The 18160-nt window shown below is 40.3% G+C and overlaps 3 protein-coding genes across 3 annotated transcripts; 1 reads left to right on the forward strand and 2 right to left on the reverse strand.

Moving 5' to 3' along the window:
* Window positions 1–744: 744 nt before the first annotated feature.
* LOC310994554 (sialidase-3-like) lies at window positions 745–1967 on the forward strand (the record flags this gene model as incomplete). Its single annotated transcript, XM_083983287.1, has 2 exons — window positions 745–960; window positions 1053–1967. The coding sequence occupies 2 exons, from the start codon at window positions 745–747 to the stop codon at window positions 1965–1967; spliced, it is 1131 nt and encodes a 376-aa protein (XP_083839413.1).
* Window positions 1968–6015: 4048 nt separating this feature from the next.
* Window positions 6016–6976, reverse strand: LOC310994565 (forkhead box protein D1-like; the record flags this gene model as incomplete). Its single annotated transcript, XM_083983297.1, has 2 exons — window positions 6128–6976; window positions 6016–6039 (listed from the first exon to the last, which is right to left on the reverse strand). Exons 1-2 carry the CDS (start codon window positions 6965–6967, stop codon window positions 6016–6018), a joined length of 864 nt encoding a protein of 287 aa, XP_083839423.1. The 5' UTR covers window positions 6968–6976.
* A 6819-nt stretch (window positions 6977–13795) lies between these two features.
* On the reverse strand, window positions 13796–16852 carry fdx2 (ferredoxin 2). The gene is made up of 5 exons (XM_083977088.1): window positions 16665–16852; window positions 16266–16317; window positions 15509–15615; window positions 15340–15427; window positions 13796–15244 (listed from the first exon to the last, which is right to left on the reverse strand). Exons 1-5 carry the CDS (start codon window positions 16849–16851, stop codon window positions 15088–15090), a joined length of 591 nt encoding a protein of 196 aa, XP_083833214.1. The 5' UTR covers window position 16852; the 3' UTR covers window positions 13796–15087.
* Window positions 16853–18160: the final 1308 nt, after the last annotated feature.

Genomic DNA, 18160 nt, shown 5'->3' on the forward strand with positions numbered 1-18160 from the left:
TGAAAAATAAAGACATTGTCATGACTCATTTCTGTGCAGCCCTGGAAATCAGAATTTGGATGAATGGATGCCCAGACTGTGTCCAGTGTCAGGTTTGCCCTCAATCCTGACTGTTTTGATAGCATTCACACAAGATCCAAAAAATTAACCTCAGTCATGAACTGTGTCCTATCAAACCAGTCATGGCCACAGATCTCACATACATTTGCCTACATTGATAAATAAAACAGTTTTAATTCTTTTTAAGTGTTTAATTTGTTACATATTGGATTTTGATATTTTCAGATGAACTGAGATGATTTAGTATGAGCAGAGAATGAGCTGTGAATCTGTGTGACAGACAACAACTTCATCTATTTGACTGCAAACACAACACCTGCAAATGCAAAACACACTGCAAAACTAACAGCAATAGATAATGGGGTTTTGTATTTTGAAAAAATATATATATTTGTAATAACCATTCAAGACAACTGATTGATTGCATCAAAAAACAAATTTCCCATCATTTGCCAACTTTATTTATGCTTCATATCTTTCATTACACAGAATGGGTGGGTCTCAGCTCTAAACATTTATTTTCTTCAGAAATAAACTATGACCTTGAAAGAGAAGTGAAAATAACGTCTGTTTCCTTCAGATACCACCCAGTCTGATAAATCCCCGAGCATATAAGAGTCAGTGAGGCCCCATACAGCAGTTCTGTCTTATCAAATTGATCCTTTTAGACACAGAAAACCAACCATGGCGGATTCATCTCTAAAGGAAATTCAACACCAGACAGAAATTGTCTTTCGTTCAGGCATTTACAGGATCCCTGCTCTTTTGTACGTGAGAGAAAAGAAAACTCTTCTGGCCTTTGCAGAGCTTCGGCGCTCCACAGCAAATTCCAGTTCAGAGCTGCTGGTCATGAAAACAGGAACGCTGAAGGAGGAATGCTCTCATGTGAAGACAGTTGAGGTAAACAACCACACATTGGTTCGTGGCTCAATGAAATGTGAATTAGTAGTTCTATGATGTGCTCACTCATCTCTGAAAAATGTTTTTTCCAGTGGTCAGACTTCAAACCCGTGGAAAAGGCCAAGATGGATGGACATCGTCTCATGAGCCCCTGCCCAGTGTACGAAGAGAAGAACAAGACATTCTTCCTGTTTTTCATCTATGTTGAAAAAGATGTCGAAGAGAGGTGGCAGATAGAAAATAACACCAACAAGGCTCGTCTCTGCTACATCACAAGTCAGGATCTTGGTCAAAGTTGGAGCGATGTGACAGATTTGACGGACACACTGGGTGAAATTAAGAACTGGTCCACACATGCTGTTGGTCCAGGCCATGGTGTTCAGATGAAGTCTGGGAGACTGATTGTACCTGTTTATGGTTATGCTAAGAAAGATTCTGTCTCACGTGCAGTCACCCTGTACAGTGATGATTCTGGTGCAACTTGGCAGTTTGGCAAAATACTTCAAACTAAATCGATTGAGTGTGAGATGGCAGAGTTCTTTGATGAAGAAGATAAAAGCTTCATCTACTGCAATGCCCGTAATGAGGGCGGCAATCGGGTTGAAGCAATCAGTGAAAATGGGGGAAAAGATTTCTCCATGCTGTGTGGGTCACTCAGTGAAACAGGTAGAGGCTGTAAGGGAAGTGTGGTCTCCTTCCCAGCTCAAAATGAAGGTTCAGACCAGAGTAAAAACAAGTGGCTGCTCTTCACTCACCCAAGTGATAATAAGAAAAGGCTTAATTTAGGAGTTTATCTGAACAAGACCCCAAATAAAAAAAATGCATGGAGCAAACCCTGGATCATTAACCATGGACCCAGTGGTTACTCAGACGTGGCTTACATTGATGATGGCTGGTTTGTGTGTCTCGTGGAGCGTGGGGAGAAGACAGAAATTGAGCAGATAGCCTCATTGGTTTTCAGCTACAAAGACCTCATCAAGACATGCTGCATCGGGTGTTGCTGTTAAAGCAGAAGTAAGCGATCCGGTCGTTTTGGCTAATGCTGCGTTCCAGGCAGGCTTTTGAAACCGTAAATTACAGCTTCAAGTTACAACTTACGACTTTGTAGCGTTCCAGGCAACCCACTCGTGTTTTTCCGACCTGTTTTACCGGTGAAAGTCACTATAACGGCCACTCGTAACTTCCGACCCGTGAACTCGTACCAGATCAAACTGGTACGACTTCACAGGTCGGAAAAACACGAGTTATGGGTTGCCTTGAACGCACCATAACAGTCCTCGTCCCTACGTCACCACATTCACACGCATCCCTTGGCTGCACACAGCCCTTCATGCCGTTCTCTCTCCTCATTGGATAAAACTTGTAGGATACGAGAAAAGTTTTCTCCTCGGCTCAGAGCAGAGCAGAGTGACTGACAGACCCGTGTTTCAGACCAAACACTCTATGTAAGTGATTGCTGTCGGAAGATATAACTATTTAAGACTTATATTAACATAAAAATATCGCTTACTTCTGCTGTAATACCATAAATTACATAATATGCTTAACCTGCTGTTTAATACAAGTATTACTGCATTGAAATCCTCTTTACAACTGATGAATACATTAAGTTTTAAGTGACTGATTCTTGAATGTGGGGACAAGACATAAATGGAAATAGAAAACCTCTGACACCAACCAGTGTAAAATATATACCTATATTAACAGTAAAAGTACAGTTATCTTTCAGTTGCTTGTAGTTTCACCTTGATTTGATATTGATTTTTAACATACATGAAAATTATATATGATACTGCGTTGATTTTATATTCTTTACTTCTCAAGTGTAATTCTAATGATGTTGTTTCGACTGATTATGTGTTTCTTATGAAATGTAAATGACTACAACAATAAAGGCAAATAAATGTAATTATAAGAGCTGTGTTGACTGTGTTCTGAGTAGGCTAGTCCTAATCAGTTAAAAAACAAACAAGCAAACAAAAGACAACACTTATGAATTGGTATTTAGAGCATATGACAGGATAAATGGAACTTCTGATGGATGTGTGTGTTGTGTTTGATGACCGTACCTGTCATCAAACACAATGTCAGGTTTAACTGTGACATTAAAGTGTTGAACAATCAAGTTATTTTCTTATGTTCAAAATTCATTGCGGAGGACTGCCGGATGGCGGAGCTGTGACACAGTGGAGCAGCAGCCGGTGGAAGCACACACATGATTAGAACAGAAACAACTTCTGTGTTTTTAATGAATGGGGAAAGGGAGAAGTGACGTCTGCTGTAAAGTAGTCAGCACATTTGTAGAAGTAGAAGAAGTCCAATACCAATGTTGTTTTTCATACACTGAGAACAACAAGGGGCCAAGGATGAAGCCTTGGTGAACACCACAGGTCAGATGGACCCCTGAAAAGGAGGCATCACCAGCAACTACCTAACAGCAAGATCAAGCTAAACTGCACAATTACTATCATTAATATAATTACTATTCAATTAAAACTCATTAATGTTCTAATAAATATTAAAATTAATTCATTCAAATTGAATTGAATGATCTGCCCTTACCTGTTTTTTGGTCAGATCTGCACCTGGATTTCAAATACTGAGTCACTGCCTCACTCATGACCACATTAAAGGTCCAGTCTGTAATATGGGGGTAAAACCGTGATATCTATAACATTCAGATTCTAGGTTGCAGCGCACGGTGGCACAGTGGTTAGCACTGTAGCAAGAAGGTCCTGGGTTCGAATCCCCGGCCGCCCAGGTCCTTTCTGTGTGGAGTTTGCATGTTCTCCCCGTGTCTGCGTGGGTTTCCTCCGGGTGCTCCGGTTTCCCCCACCACTAAAAACATGCCAGCTAGCCTGATCCTCCAGTCAGTGCCCCTCACCAAAGGCACTGGCTCATAATCTGGAGTTGGTCCCCGGGCGCTGCACCGTGGCTGCCCACTGCTCCTCAGGGATGGGTTAAATGCAGAGAAATAATTTCACTGTACTAGCTGTATATGTGACAAATAAAGTACCTTACTCACTCGCAGCAAGGTGACGGTGGCCTCCAAGGACAAAAAAACGTGTTTACCACGACTGGGAGTAATTCAGGAGCATGGAGCGATAAGGTGAAGATCCAAACCATTTAACGATGTCTGCTGTTTCCTACTCCTTCTTCTTTCCTTCCGCCTTCTTCTTCGTTGGTTTATTTATGCTGGCTGGCTGGATTTTCCGTTCGGGCTGCCATACAAACATGGCGGCACAAGATGGCGACACTCTCTAAAGCAAGACACTTGCTATAAGAATAATTATAAGGCTACGAAAACCAAACAAATTTTATTTTATTGCGATTATATAAATATATTCATGGTTAGTATTATTCAGATTTTGCCAATAAACCTTGCCAATTATTGCACACTGAACCTTTAAGTTGTCACTCTGGCAGTCTATTGAGCTGGTTTACTTTCAATTTATTACATTGTAATTTTGATTTTCATAATCATTATTAATTCTTATCAATTTTCTTTCAGTCATTCTCGGTGCCCCTGTTAGGCATATTTTAGGGACTGGAGCATGGTTCTTAAATATACACATCCCATCATCTTACTGACTGCTTTAACACTATGTGAGGTTTTTTTTTTTTTTTTTCATAGGCAGTGAGCACGGATTTGTGCATAATTGTGAGCATATAATTAAATAGAAGTCAAATATGACTAAGAGTGCCAGGAAATGCAAACTACTCCCTGAGGGGTTATTTAGGTGCAAGGTGCCGTGTGTATACATTCTGCCATGAACCATATCACACCTTTAGCAGCGATTAAATGGGAGAGATTAAACCAGTATCCTTATAGAGTGAATAAAAGTAGCCTAAATGAAGGACAGAAAGAAATTCCTACCCAGTTAGCAATATTGTAAAAACCCATAGTATTTCTCCAATAAACATGTTACATTTCTCCAATGTAAACATGTTTTTATGCCCCCATAAAAAAACATGCACATAGTATTAAACAGAAAACATGCATTTAACTTTTATTGATGGACTAAAATAAATCAGGTTTAAAAAGACACTTTTTAAACCTGAAAATTGAAGAAAATGCTTGATTATTATGGATATAAAATATATAAGGTTTTAATTTCTTCATCATCTTTGAGGAATGTGGGCTGAATCACACTCAGAAGCAGGTTGGCAATCAATGCAGATTTTTTTTTCCCCCTTAGCCACTGATTTTTAATTTCAATAAATGTCATTATTATCCCTTTCAAACTTAAAATGTAATATGTCAAAATACAGTTTTTGATAAATTATACAAGTTTTACTTTTACTTTTCACTGATCTATACTCCCCAAATTGCTATTAAAGTTTTTCCTAAGAAAAAAAAAAATAAAAGGCTTAATACATTCAAGTGGTAAACTCCAATCTCATCAAGGTCTCTCTCAAATCCAGCGGCACAGTTTTAACTCCCGATGATCGGATTTGTTTAATATGTTTTGATACAATTCTATTTATTTAAAGCAACACAAGACCAACCCGTATAAAACCGGACCCCCCTCAAACATCACACAGTAATAATCAATAAACAATAGCAATGGCGGCGGAGTAAAAATATCTTTTGTGATCACCTATATGTTCACTATGAACTTGAACAAACAAAGCAGATCAGTCACTAGGCCCAAATGAAATCACATTTGAACATTTTTCTTTCAGCCAATTGCAGATCCGTTTGTATGTTGTATCATTATTATTATAGTTATTTATATTATTAAAATTATGATTGTTATTGAAATTATTATTATTGTTATTTATATAATATTATTACAAACATATTGAGAATATGATCATAACATAATTGTGTGGTTTTTCTCATTCGCACAAATCTTAAAAAAAAGAAAAAGAAAATTATCAAAAGTTGGCAAAAATTATAGTCTATGTTGATCATTAACCCCGGAACATTCAATTTGCACAAGACACGGTGCAGATCCAATCACTTTTTATTCAAAAGCAAACATGCTAAAACGTATGGCCATGGGCTGTTTCCAAAATCTAAATTTCAACTATTCTGAGTTGAAGATAAGTTCACCTCTCCTTGCTGAGCACACGCTGCATTGAATTAAATTAAACAAGACGAAATTTTAATGAGTCCAGGGGGGAAACTGGAGAGCTGAACAGGGTGGCTGTGCAGGCCTACCATGCCGTGCAGCGAGACCGGGGGCATGAACGAGGAGTTTGGCACCAATGGGGGAACAACGGCACAGCGTCCCGTGTCGAAATGTTCAAAGTTTACACAAGAGGGGAAATTCTTAGAGAGAAGCGAGGAGAGGGCAGGTATGATGCTGCGGGCAGGTGGGATTCCGGGATTAGTGTGGGAGCTCAAAAGGCTTTCGTTGCCTAGACTGTACACATCAGGACCCTGGAGACGAGCCATCCTGTGCGCTCCGACGAGAGGACAAACCGGCACCAGGCTGCGCTCGTGCGCCCTGGACTCCGCCAGCGTCTCCAAATAAAAATGTTGCCTTTTGAAGCGTTTCCTCCGCCGAAGAAAACTCCCGTTTTCAAACATATCGGCTGACATGGGATCTAGGGTCCAATAATTTCCCTTCCCAGGATTCCCAGGCTCTCGGGGCATTTTAACAAAGCAGTCATTTAGAGACAAGTTGTGACGGATTGAGTTTTGCCAAGCAGGGAACTTCTCCCGATAATACGCGAAGCGCTGGCTTATAAAATCACATATCTCACTGAGTGTAAGTCGCTTTTTCGGGCTCTGGAGGATGGCCATGGTGATTAGAGCAATGTACGAGTACGGTGGCTTCACCGAGGCGGTTCTCTTTCCTGGACCATCCTGCAGCCGGACAGCGAAGTCTCTCACCTCCCGCACTTCAGGAGTAAAGGATGAGGCGCTTCGCTCTACGTCTGCATTCGTCCTATCCAACAGTGACAGACATGTGTTCCTCACGTCTTCACCCCTGCTGTCTGTCTGTGCCTCCACGTCTATGTCCGTTTCCTCCATGAGTGATCTGTCCAAGGTCATGGTCCTCAATTGTCCGGTGGCGACGTAAGCGCCTGTGTGGGACACAGCGAGCGCACACTCGCTTCTCTGTTTCATTCACAAAAAGTTGCGCATCTGACCGCATCCGTGACTCTCCAGCCTCCTAAACTTCCTCCTCCCCCTCCTGCAAAATCCCTCTCCATCAAAACAACTATAGATACAAGGCTGAAGCAGCTGTGACTGAAGGGTCAGATTATGAAACGTCCCGTGTGACAGCAAACCATACTCTATTCTAAGGATAGTCGCAAATATCATAATTCCAAGAGGCACATACATGTATGACTGAGTTGCATATTTTATTTATTAATGTAGATTTATGGACCGAGTGTATTGATAAGCAGTTGTTGGAGTAGGCAAGAATGACAAAAAAGAATGTGGGTTGCATTCAAGAGCTTAGAAAACAAAACAAAACGTATTTTCAGCCCCAAATGTCCATCTCTAATGTATTATGGATTATTGTCACTGAAGCATACATTTATGAGATTGTTTTCATGAATTATTTAATATGGATGCAGCTTTCATTTCTTTACTGTATATACAATTTAGTTTAATCTCTAACAATTAGTCAGAAAATTATAAAATGATCTCTCCAACTTAGTTAGAATAGCTGTCAAAAGTAAAACATTAGTGCCTGAAATAGTGAATAAGTATAAATAACAGTAACCACGGGTCTTTATCAGAGTCTCTTGTGGTTTAAAAGTGATGTTAAAATAACCCCAGCAGGTGAAATTGTTGTTGACTGAAATATGTATGTATTTAAAAACAAAACGAGCGCATGCATTTTATTGAGCTCGTTCTTCTGTTCTTGGCTTACACAACACTCATTTCCTGCACTGTTCCTTGTTGCTGGATGGCTCACTGTGAGAAGGGCAACTCTCTCCCTCTCTCTCTTCTTCTCTGGCTGTTTCAAATAAGAAGACGTAATCCATTTTAAAATAATAGCTGCACTGTATCAGTCCGTGTGAGGCCACCCACTTGGCACACAGGCCAGAGCTACAGGGTGGGCTGAGGAAACTGTGGGAAGTCTAATGAACAATTCTTCCCTCTAACTCACTATAGTTTAATGTGATATATGTACCCCTCTGAAACTATTACACTATTTTATAATCATTGCATTTTTTTAATAAGGGTATTTATATTGAGGCTATGCCCAACTTCTGTAGCTACACACATGAAAGAGCCATGAAGCAAACTGAATGTTACTTACAGACTTTAATATAACCCAAAACCATACAAGTTCACGCATAAGGTTTTTTTTCCCCCCTTCACAGGTAACAGCAATCCTCAGGAAATCAGTGCATCAATTTAACCAACAACACCAACAAACCAATGCGAGGAGCAAGGCCCCCCTCAAAGAAACAAAAACAACAACAAACCAAAACCAAAAACAAGCACAATTAGAAATGAGGACAAGAACAACGAATAAATAACTTAATTTAACTTGTGTAAGTCATGTCGACTAACTTGGCGGACAGTCTTGCCGTCAGGTCAAGTTGTTTTGTAATGAATAACACTGAGCGCAGCACAAAGCTCAGGTTGCAGTTTTTAGTCATGAACAGAAATAACTTTCTGCTGCAGCTGTTGGGTACAGCCGACCATTATACACAAGCAACAAGGATGCTATTTAGATGAAAAACGTAAACAGTTATTACTAAATCTTCCACTGAACACGTCTAGTCCTTATAGTAGCACTACAGTATCCCATTCATTTGTACAAGGGGATTCTCAGCTCTTCTACAAACTGTGTGTTCAGTTTATCCCTGTGTGAAGACTGAGGAAAAACAAACCAGTCATCTATATAAACTCTGTCTCACATGCCGAATACAGGTTAGATCAGTGCAGTAAAACATTAAGTACAGAATATTTTCAGACATCCCCATTTAATTTTTTCTCTTCTAAGGTGAACTTCTAGTTAATTTTAAGCCCATTTATGTTTTCCTGTGATGCTTGCAGCACCTTACGAGCAACCATAGAGCTGAAGTGAATGAGTTTGGTCACTTGAAGTGCAAAAAGGTAGCCGTAAAATTAATTTAAATACCCAGTCAAGTAAAGTACAAAAACCTGATGCAGGTCCTTCCTTTTTGTATTCACAGTAGTGAACTGTAGGGCAAAGGAGTACAGGAGCACAGAGTACATCATGTTGAAGCTCTGTGCAAATGTGTGCATAGTCACATGTGGATATTAAAACTTTAGCTTCGTGTATGTTCCCTACACGGTGTGTTTCCGCTGAGCTGAGGTCAGCCTCACCAAGTTTCCACACTTGAGGCAGCATGAGTTGGAGTTGCCCTCTTTCCTAGGGATATGCCAGCAGTTGACACAGCGCACTCTGTACTTCTTATACCTTATTAAAAAAAAATACAGGGATAATTTTAGTCTTTTACTTTTAAATATTTAATGTTTAGCAGCCATGATGAATGCTGTTATTTATCTGTCAGAATGATATTGGAAATATCCCAGTTAAAGATTGCCAATCTAGGATCACTGTAAAGCTGATCCAGCAAAGCATCATTCCTCTTTTAAAAAAACCCCACAATAACACATTGAGTGTTTCATATCCTCAGATGAATTTAACTAACAATGCGGTATTCATCTTATGCAATAAGAAAGGTTTATGTTTAGCAAGAAGAAATGAAAAACATATCACACGGATTGCAGCAAATGAATTTACTGCAGACTATCTGAGATACCTAAAGATGCACAATTTAGCAATCTGTGGGTAAATCAACCTGTGAAGTTCACCTCTGCACAATTTGAACAATGTTAAATGTTCAGTTTGACAATAACAAATCACATGGCTGCTCATCTACAATATCTTAGACATAGTACCAGAGCAATATTAATCGTATTAATAGGAGCTACCTTATCCCACAAGCATTACAGAGTGGGGTCCCGTCCTCTGCATCTCTCCACATGGGGGTCTTCCTGGTGCAGCATGATGCACAGACTTTATCCTCTGACGGAACAGAAAGAAAATCATTTAAAATCCAAAATGTTAGTGTCATTTTGAGCTGACTGTAAGGAAGAAAGACAGACAGAACTAAATATTTGAAACACAGTGACTGATGTAACTTCACATTGTTATTAAGGTAAGTGCAAAAGTTATCTGATATATCTATGGTGTATGTATAGTGTATTTTTGAGATAGTCACTATCATGTACAGAATAAAGCTGCATATTCTGATAAGATTCTTCACATGTAGTTTTGATTGTAGAAAGAAGATTTTTTTAAACCACCAAAAACACTGCTGTCAGTAAAAGGTAACATGTTTGGATTGATACTCCATCTCTACTTCCTCTCCTATCTGGCCTTAAGGGTAGTTAGTTCCCCTGATACCTATTACGGTCGCCGGCTGTTTACAGAGCAATTTCCCAAAATACTTATCTAATGTCTAACACCTGTCATCAGTGATGCTGTTGACTTGCATGTTTTAATGCAATGGCACCCTCTAGTGTAGGAAATGGGTATTTGTGCAACATCATGCACATGATTTATTTACTATAAATCAAAGAGCAATCACATTACGTAGCAATAATATTTACAGTTGAGTATGTGCCTTTTTTGGGATTGTGGAAGCAGACTTGTGATTTTGGACACTAAAAGTAAAATGAAATGTTTCATGTGCATTTGATTCATTTGTTATTTGACTCAACATTGCCATTTAAAGAGCTTGTGCTAAAGTCAACTAGTTGCACTGAAAAGTGCAGGGACTGGTTACTCACTAGAGACAGAGGTTGTCAGGTCACTCTCCTCCTCTGAACTGCTAGTTTTAAGGGATTTCTGGGATGTCCGTGTCCTCAGCCTTGGCTTTCTCACACTCTTGCAGAGCTCCCTGCTATGAAAAGTAAACATGCAGCAGACAGCAATAATGTGTGTGACTTTTTAAAATTCAGTTCACATCATCATCTTCCAACTTCCCAAAAAAGTTTAAATCTGCCAGTACCTGTACTTTGAAGTTATGAGGAGGCGACACTGCTCCCTGCTGTCATCCAGCTCCGTGTCCATGCTGAACGTCACTCCCTGGAAGTCTGGGTCTTGGATGTCAACACTCCGGCTGGGATGAGGTTGTTTTCTTGGGGTTTTGGTTCTCCACTGCTGAGAAGATGAATGAGAAATGTCCTCCCTTTCCACTGACCTGAGCTCTGGCTCACGATAGCTTGATGATTTCAGCTGCTCAGCTGGAGTTGATTTTTGCTCTGTGGACGTACGTGTACATTCTGCTGTAGATCCTGGGATTTGGGGAAGTAAGAAACATCCTTCTGTAGCTCTAAAGGAAGGGAATGCTGATTGTGAAGAGGGCAGGGTGGTGCTCGAAGGTGGTATCTGGTAATCACAAAAGGCCTCTATAGACAAATCAATGTTTGCATTGTGGTCTAGTGGTAGTGCTGACTTCGACAGAGCCACACTTGTATCTTCATTTGATTTAAAAGTCAGCTGAGTATTGAGAGATGAATTGGGGATATGTGCTTGTGACAAGGAATTTACAGAGGAACAGGGTTCACTCAAAAAATCCTGTTCCTTCTTACAGTCCTGGCTCCACTCCAATTTGCCAACACTGAACTTGACCTCCATTTTGTCCCCATGTTGAGGTTGAGAAGGTGCTGTTGTGTTCCCCTCTGACATAACAGTTTCTGTTTTTCCCATGTTCTGTGGTTGAACCTTGCCCAACCCAACCCAATCTGACTCATCTCCATCTCTTCGATGCAGGAGCCTCTCACACTGCAGGTTGATCAGACTCAGCACTTTCCAAGGGCTGTTGCATTCATAATGTGGCTCAACCAAACTTGTTATGTTGCTGCAATGACTTTCCTCCTTCACGTTCTTCACCTGATAGGGCAACTTGCGAGACAAACTATGCTGGCGGGCACCATTAAACGTTTGGAATAAATGTGCACTGTCTTCCTTAATGCAATTTTCCTGCTTGGATGTCTCATCCTGCCATTTCGAGGGGGAATTTGGGTCAAGGAAACTGCTGTGGACAGGAGATGCTAGTCTGGAGACTTCTTGAAAAAGGTAGAAGAGCGCAGAGTGGGAGGCATCTTGTTCCACTGTACCCTGGCCTCCTTGGATGATGGTAGTTTGTGTCTTTTGTCCTGTGCTCATGTCGAGGCAGTTTCTGCATCATAAATACACACAAACAGCTTAGAGCACCAAGCTAGGGGACTCGGGGAGTAAAGGAATAAGTCAGGTAAAGTTCTTGCTACACAATTGTATTTAGTTTAATACAATTTAAAGTTTAATCTTTAATCTTTCTTTCTCCAGTTTAATCGTCTTTTTCCCCCTTACAAAACATTGTGTCAGTGAGGCTACTGTTTGTGAAATTAGATTAGTTAAAGAGGATATTGCTTCACTTTAACACAAAAAAAAGGTTTGAGACCAGAATTAAAAGGGGCTAAATGGGATTTCAGACTTTGGCACAACATAGGCTAACAACACTGAACCCTTTAATCTAATCCTGTAGTGAGCTATAGGGGCTTCTCCTGTAATCCATAGTGCAGTGATGGATCAACTATGGCCGCAGCAAAGTTTTGTGGACAACAGTGACAGTATAGTGGCGTTATGCTGTTGACCACATGAACTTTTAGACTGGCATATTTTCTTTAAACCTCAGCCTATTTAGGCTACATTTGAGAAACCAGGCTCACATTTGTGTAGCATCGGCTAATGCGAATCGGTCAGTTCAGCTTTGTTTTTAGGTTCTAAAACCTTGCTGTCAGTTTCCAAGTAAACAGATAAACCACAAGTCTGACCGTTTTAACCACAAGACGTTATTATGTATTTTTGTTAAAATGTAACTCAACTCACCGGAAGAAATGTAACAAAACTTCGAGGCTTCGGCGGAGTTTAAATGTGTTCTAGAACACATTTGTAGCCATCGGGGTTCTATGTCTAAGATTTTCGCGGGCGTCTTGAGATTGACTGTCGCGAGCGCGCAGGCAGGTAGCAATGATATGGAGCTAATGGTATCAATGTGTGTAAAACTTAATGTAACGTCACGATCGCGTTCCCACATTCACTCTATCTGAAGATGTCCACAGTCTTTATCAGATTTGCATCAGTGGGCCATGATGACTTCTGATTTGAACTCAAATGTGTGGTCGGAAGGCCTATAGTTGGTGCATAAAGTCATCACATTTTTTATGTATTGATCGTTGTCAAGCACACGATTGTATAATCTGATCCAATAGCTGTCTACAACAGTCACCAAATACAAAAGAGTCAATTTATTCGTATTCCCACAACAAGTGAATCGATCCATATCTTTATTTGTCTGCACTGACCTGTCATGGCCTCATCATCTAACAGCTATTATTTCAGGACCTGAGGCATGATCAGTTAGAAACATGGTCAAAATCAAGTAGGACATAAAAGTCGACTTAGTCAAAACCCATTGCTGTGCATGATTGTTGATGCTCACCTTAGATCTTCAACTCAGACACCAGCTAAAAGGATTACGTTTGTCACTTCACTGGGAGCTCAAAGTGATGGGGCTGGTTGCTATGACTAATAGGTGTTTTGCACTGAGAGAAGTCGCACAGGTGTGCTTCGTTTGCTAGATTACACCTGGCTGGGTATTAAGGTGTTGCCTCCCCAGGATCCTGTCTCACTTGGTGTATGCTGCAGTTAAACACTTTTTGCAACAACACATTTGACTTTTTCTGCTTAGTAGCCTAATAATGGACAGTTGTCCCCTTCTGCTTATGTAATGACTGGCAGTGGTTTATTCAAATTGAGATAAAATAGAAACTTTGTGTTATTGCAAGTGTACACAATTTGCTTGGTAATGATGGCAGCATACAAAACCATGCTTTTAAAAATGATTTTATTGCACAACTTTAAATATTTGTAATTTCTAAGACATTATATACACAATTCACTTACATTTTTGTGCGTAAGTTGGACAAGTACAGTAGACTTAAGTAAAGGGTGAATGTGGTAAACTCATTCCATGGTAACTGAAGCCCAGCAGCTTCAAAAAGTCTCACCTCCATTGTGATCTGATCCAGACACACCTGACCCACATCATCTCATCAGGCCACAGTCACTGGCACCAGACAGGTAGTGCGGTAACATCCATTTTTCATTGGACATTTGAAATGCAGTAGACAAAGCAGACATTTTGATTGGTCAGAAGAGGAAAACCACAGCTGTAAATAATGACATTAACGATGGCCCTGATCCAGAAAGCTCTGGATGCAGCCATTATTCAAGTTGTTAAGTCCACCTGTGCTTTTCCTGCTTTGACAACTCAAATCATCTGCTTTGAAAAGTGTCTATTCACCAAATATTTTATGAAATGTTTGTGAATAAAATGCAAGTTTCAACAGTTTGGATTTTGATTTGTTAAGAGCTTGTCCTTCAAACTTCAGGCAACCTTTGCCTTTCAGATAACCTCCACTAATATTACACTGTATGGCTTCTTCCTTCTCTGGCTTCAGTACCATGCAGAAGAAAATTTTTGAGGTTTATGATTTGGACTAACTATGTTTGGTTCCTGGTAATGAGTCATTACAACACCTACAAACAAACTTGGTACATAAAAGTAAATGCTATGCATATAATATCTGACAGGTGAATCAGGGTGAAAATGATGGACTGGCCAAAAAGGCTAAGAACATCATCTTGTGATACTTGTGCGTATATAAGCTGTAACAAGGAATGTTCCATTCAATGACACAAAGATGGACTTTGTTAAAAAAAATAGCTGACACACTCATGAAATGTCTCTTAAATTCCCTCATCTTTTAACAAAGAACATGTGTGAGATTGAATGGTGTCTTATTTCTAGCCTGAGAAGTCTCCACATAAATAAATACTTAAACAGTTAAACCATCACAGTTTTTGTGGGATGTAACCATTAATTTTACCTTCAGTGAGACCCACCGTGTCTTGACTATGTGTGATCTCATCTGCAGTCATGTCATTGATTATCAGTGGAATTTATCAGTCAGCAAAACATCTTGGGAGTTGCTACAGGCTTAACTATGCTAGCCGTGCATCTCTTCATGGTCGTGCCCTCACTCAACCAGCAGACATAGGGTCCAGCTCACACCGACACCCTTTCATTTGTCTCCAACCTCCTCTTTGACATTTGTACTTCTTCTCAGTGAGGTTTGGGCTCATGACCATCCACATAGAAGTTCCTCGTGACTTTGGGCAAGGTGAGCTCCATGCCATCCAGCTCTGGGGTGAGAATGATCTGGCATCCCAGCCGGGAGTTCTCCTGAAGCATGGGCGCCATGTCCAGCATGTCATCCTCCCTAACAATCAACAAATCTATCAATATTCACAGTGCTCTTGCTTTCATATATTCAAATGTTGTGGCTAAAGGACACATCATAAATAGCAGACCTACCGCTCAAGGGGGTCTGGCAGTTTGTCAAAATGGTCAGCGCTCACGTACACCTGACATGTTGAGCAGGCCAACGATGCCTCACAGGCTCCTTGATAAAACAGAGACATAATTTGCAGCAATTGTCTTCAAACCACGTACAATTATTTAAACTGCAAAAAACAACACTCACCCTCCAGGCCAATTCCATGCTTGTGAGCCAGATACAGAACATTATCTCCCACTTTGGCCTTAACTGGGATCCTCTGGCCAGATCGATCTACATACACCACATTCACCCTGAAAACAAAAAACAAGATCTCTCTTGAGTTTTTGATATTATCAAGTGCCTTAAGTCAAAGCAGTTCAACATAAGGTTTACAAATAATTTGATTTTATTATCATTCTTTTTCAATAGTTTAAGTATTTAGGAATGTTTGCATCATCATCTGTCCATTAATGGTCATTAAATAACCCATCAATTATCAGGTTAGATATATTTTTATATTAAATGCACTGGATTATCATTAGCATGCCCCCCCCCCCCTCCCCCCCTATGTCAGGACCCTGTGCAGATCAGTGGGTGTCCACTTTCTTGCTCAAGGACACTTTGACATGTGTGGACAGGAGGAAGTGGAGATCAAGCCACTAGCCATGCAAAAAATATATAACTGGCTTCACCCTCTGAGTCACAGCGACCACAAATGCTTTAACTTTTGACAATGACAACCAAAGGAATCCATTAAAAAAAAATGCAAGTTAATCATGACTTAGCATAAATTGTAACAATCTCCTGACTGTAAATGAAGCCTTCACTGACTTTAACTTTGTGATTTGAGGCATAAAGAGCTGCTGTTGTGGTACTACAACTCGGATAAAAGGCATGACGCAATACGCAATGACAAAAACGCACCGATTCACTAAAACAAACCAGTACAAAGTGAACTCACACATCATCAGGGTCCTCTGCATTGGTGTTTCCCTCCTCGCTGTGGTAGAGACCTGAGAGGAAAAGAAGGATCCATCATCAGGGCAGTGACATGTGACATGAGCGCACCCTCAGCGTTAGGATACGGAGGATGTTTGACTTGTTGCACAAAGTTTCACCATCTCATCTGGGCATGGTGAAGTTACACAAGTGTTATTGGGCAGACTTTCGATTTCATTAACTGTTGATGTCCATTGACCGCCTGCAAACTAAACTCTACTGGCACCTGAGACTTAAACCCCGGAAAAACAGATGACTTAAATTTCTTCTCCTTATTCAGACTTACTGTAATAGAAATAGTGCCGAGGTTACAAGCAGCCTCTGATGAGGGCTACCAGCGTTAGCAAGCTGCACCACTCACCTATACTCGTCTGCAGATGTCTGTTAATCATGCGGAAGCTGTCAAAGGAAGCGCTCCTCTGAAGACTGGACACGTTGTTCCCACAGCTCTTCAGCCTGTACAGGGGACAGGTGCTACAGTCGGGGATAACTCGAGAAAATCTCAAAGTCAGACCCATGCTCGACCGGACAGCAGCTGCGGCCGCCATGATTGTGTTTTGGTCACATGGCCAAAAGCGGCCAATGGGAGAAGAGCCATGGCAGCGTGGCGTCTTGACGTAATATCCCGTTCTAACAGCAGAGGGCGCTGCTGCTTCACACACTAGGGGAGGCAAAGGTACAGAGCCATCACGTCAGCATGACCCAAAAGTTGACATAGTTGACATAAAGTTGACATAACACATTATAAATGCAGCCTAGGAGGTAATGTTTACTCCACTACATTTATCTGAGAGCTGTAGTTAAAAGTTACTTCTTAGCATGCAAAACACATGACCATTTGATTATTTGTTTATTTTTCTAATTTAGTTTTTAGGCTAATGTGTTATTTCTTTGAGAACCTTCTTTTGTGGTCGTCTCCTTGCACCATATCTGTATTGCAGTTGTACTTGTTCTTGTTCTATTCTATTCTATAGTATGGGATATTGTAAATCAACCTACCCAACACAATGTATGTACATTTGAAATTGGCTTCACCATCAAGGTCATAGTGGTGCCTACAGTAATATTATTAATACTGATTGACTGTATATAAAAGATGTCTCTCTGTACAGTAAGCACCTTTAATCTTGATACCTATTTTTTTCTCTCTCTCAGTAATAGTGATTGACTATAACTTGAGCAAAAGTTTGGAAAAAACACTTTGCTTTCATCTTCTCATCCCAAGATTGTTTCTATGATAACACAACCCCTTTATTTGCATTTCTTTTTTCAGTTTTCATTGTTACAGTCATAGCTTACTGTCCAGTTTGACAACTGTCTCTAACTGTCTCCAAATTGCCCCTCAGGGATATTTAAACATCCACTACACTTCCTTTCTTTACTGGCTTATATTAGTTTCACTCCAACGTCCGTCAATGATTATAGTAGAATATTCCGATCATGTAAAATAATCCATCTCTAACTATATAAATCTCTAATCTTGATTCTCTTATTTCACCTGCATATTGGTGCCATTTTATTTCGTTCCAGTTGCAGGTTGGACCTGTCTAAACCTGTTTAAATCATGTTCCATTTAAGGAAGTGTTTTTTTCATTGTCCCAAAGAATCAAAATGAAATATTTCAACCTCCACATTCACCAGTATCACAGGACAGTAAATACATGTTCTGCCCTGTTTTTGTGTGCTGCGGAGGAACACAAACCTAGATAAGAAATCTGCCATCAGTGCATCTGTGTTTTACAACCACAGCCACTGGTGTGCGAAGTCAGAAAACTCATGTTATGGCTAGAGGTTGGTTTCTCTCCTACTTCTCGGAGAGAGTTTTTTTTCTTACTGTAGCCTAAGAGTGAGAGAAAA

The sequence above is a fragment of the Trachurus trachurus genome, assembly GCF_905171665.1.
Source record: "Trachurus trachurus genome assembly, chromosome: 1".
Taxonomy (NCBI): domain Eukaryota; kingdom Metazoa; phylum Chordata; class Actinopteri; order Carangiformes; family Carangidae; genus Trachurus; species Trachurus trachurus.

What these genes read in the sequence shown, in the direction of transcription:
- fdx2 (XM_083977088.1), bottom strand. Translation starts at nt 16,851, where the DNA reads ATGGCGGCCGCAGCTGCTGTCCGGTCGAGCATGGGTCTGACTTTGAGA. An exon ending in ACATCTGCAGACGAGTATAG is followed by an intron (nt 16,318 to 16,664) that starts GTGAGTGGTGCA and finishes TTTTCCTCTCAG; the next exon opens with GTCTCTACCACAGCGAGGAG. An exon ending in CTGCCAGACCCCCTTGAGCG is followed by an intron (nt 15,245 to 15,339) that starts GTAGGTCTGCTA and finishes GTTGATTGTTAG; the next exon opens with GGAGGATGACATGCTGGACA.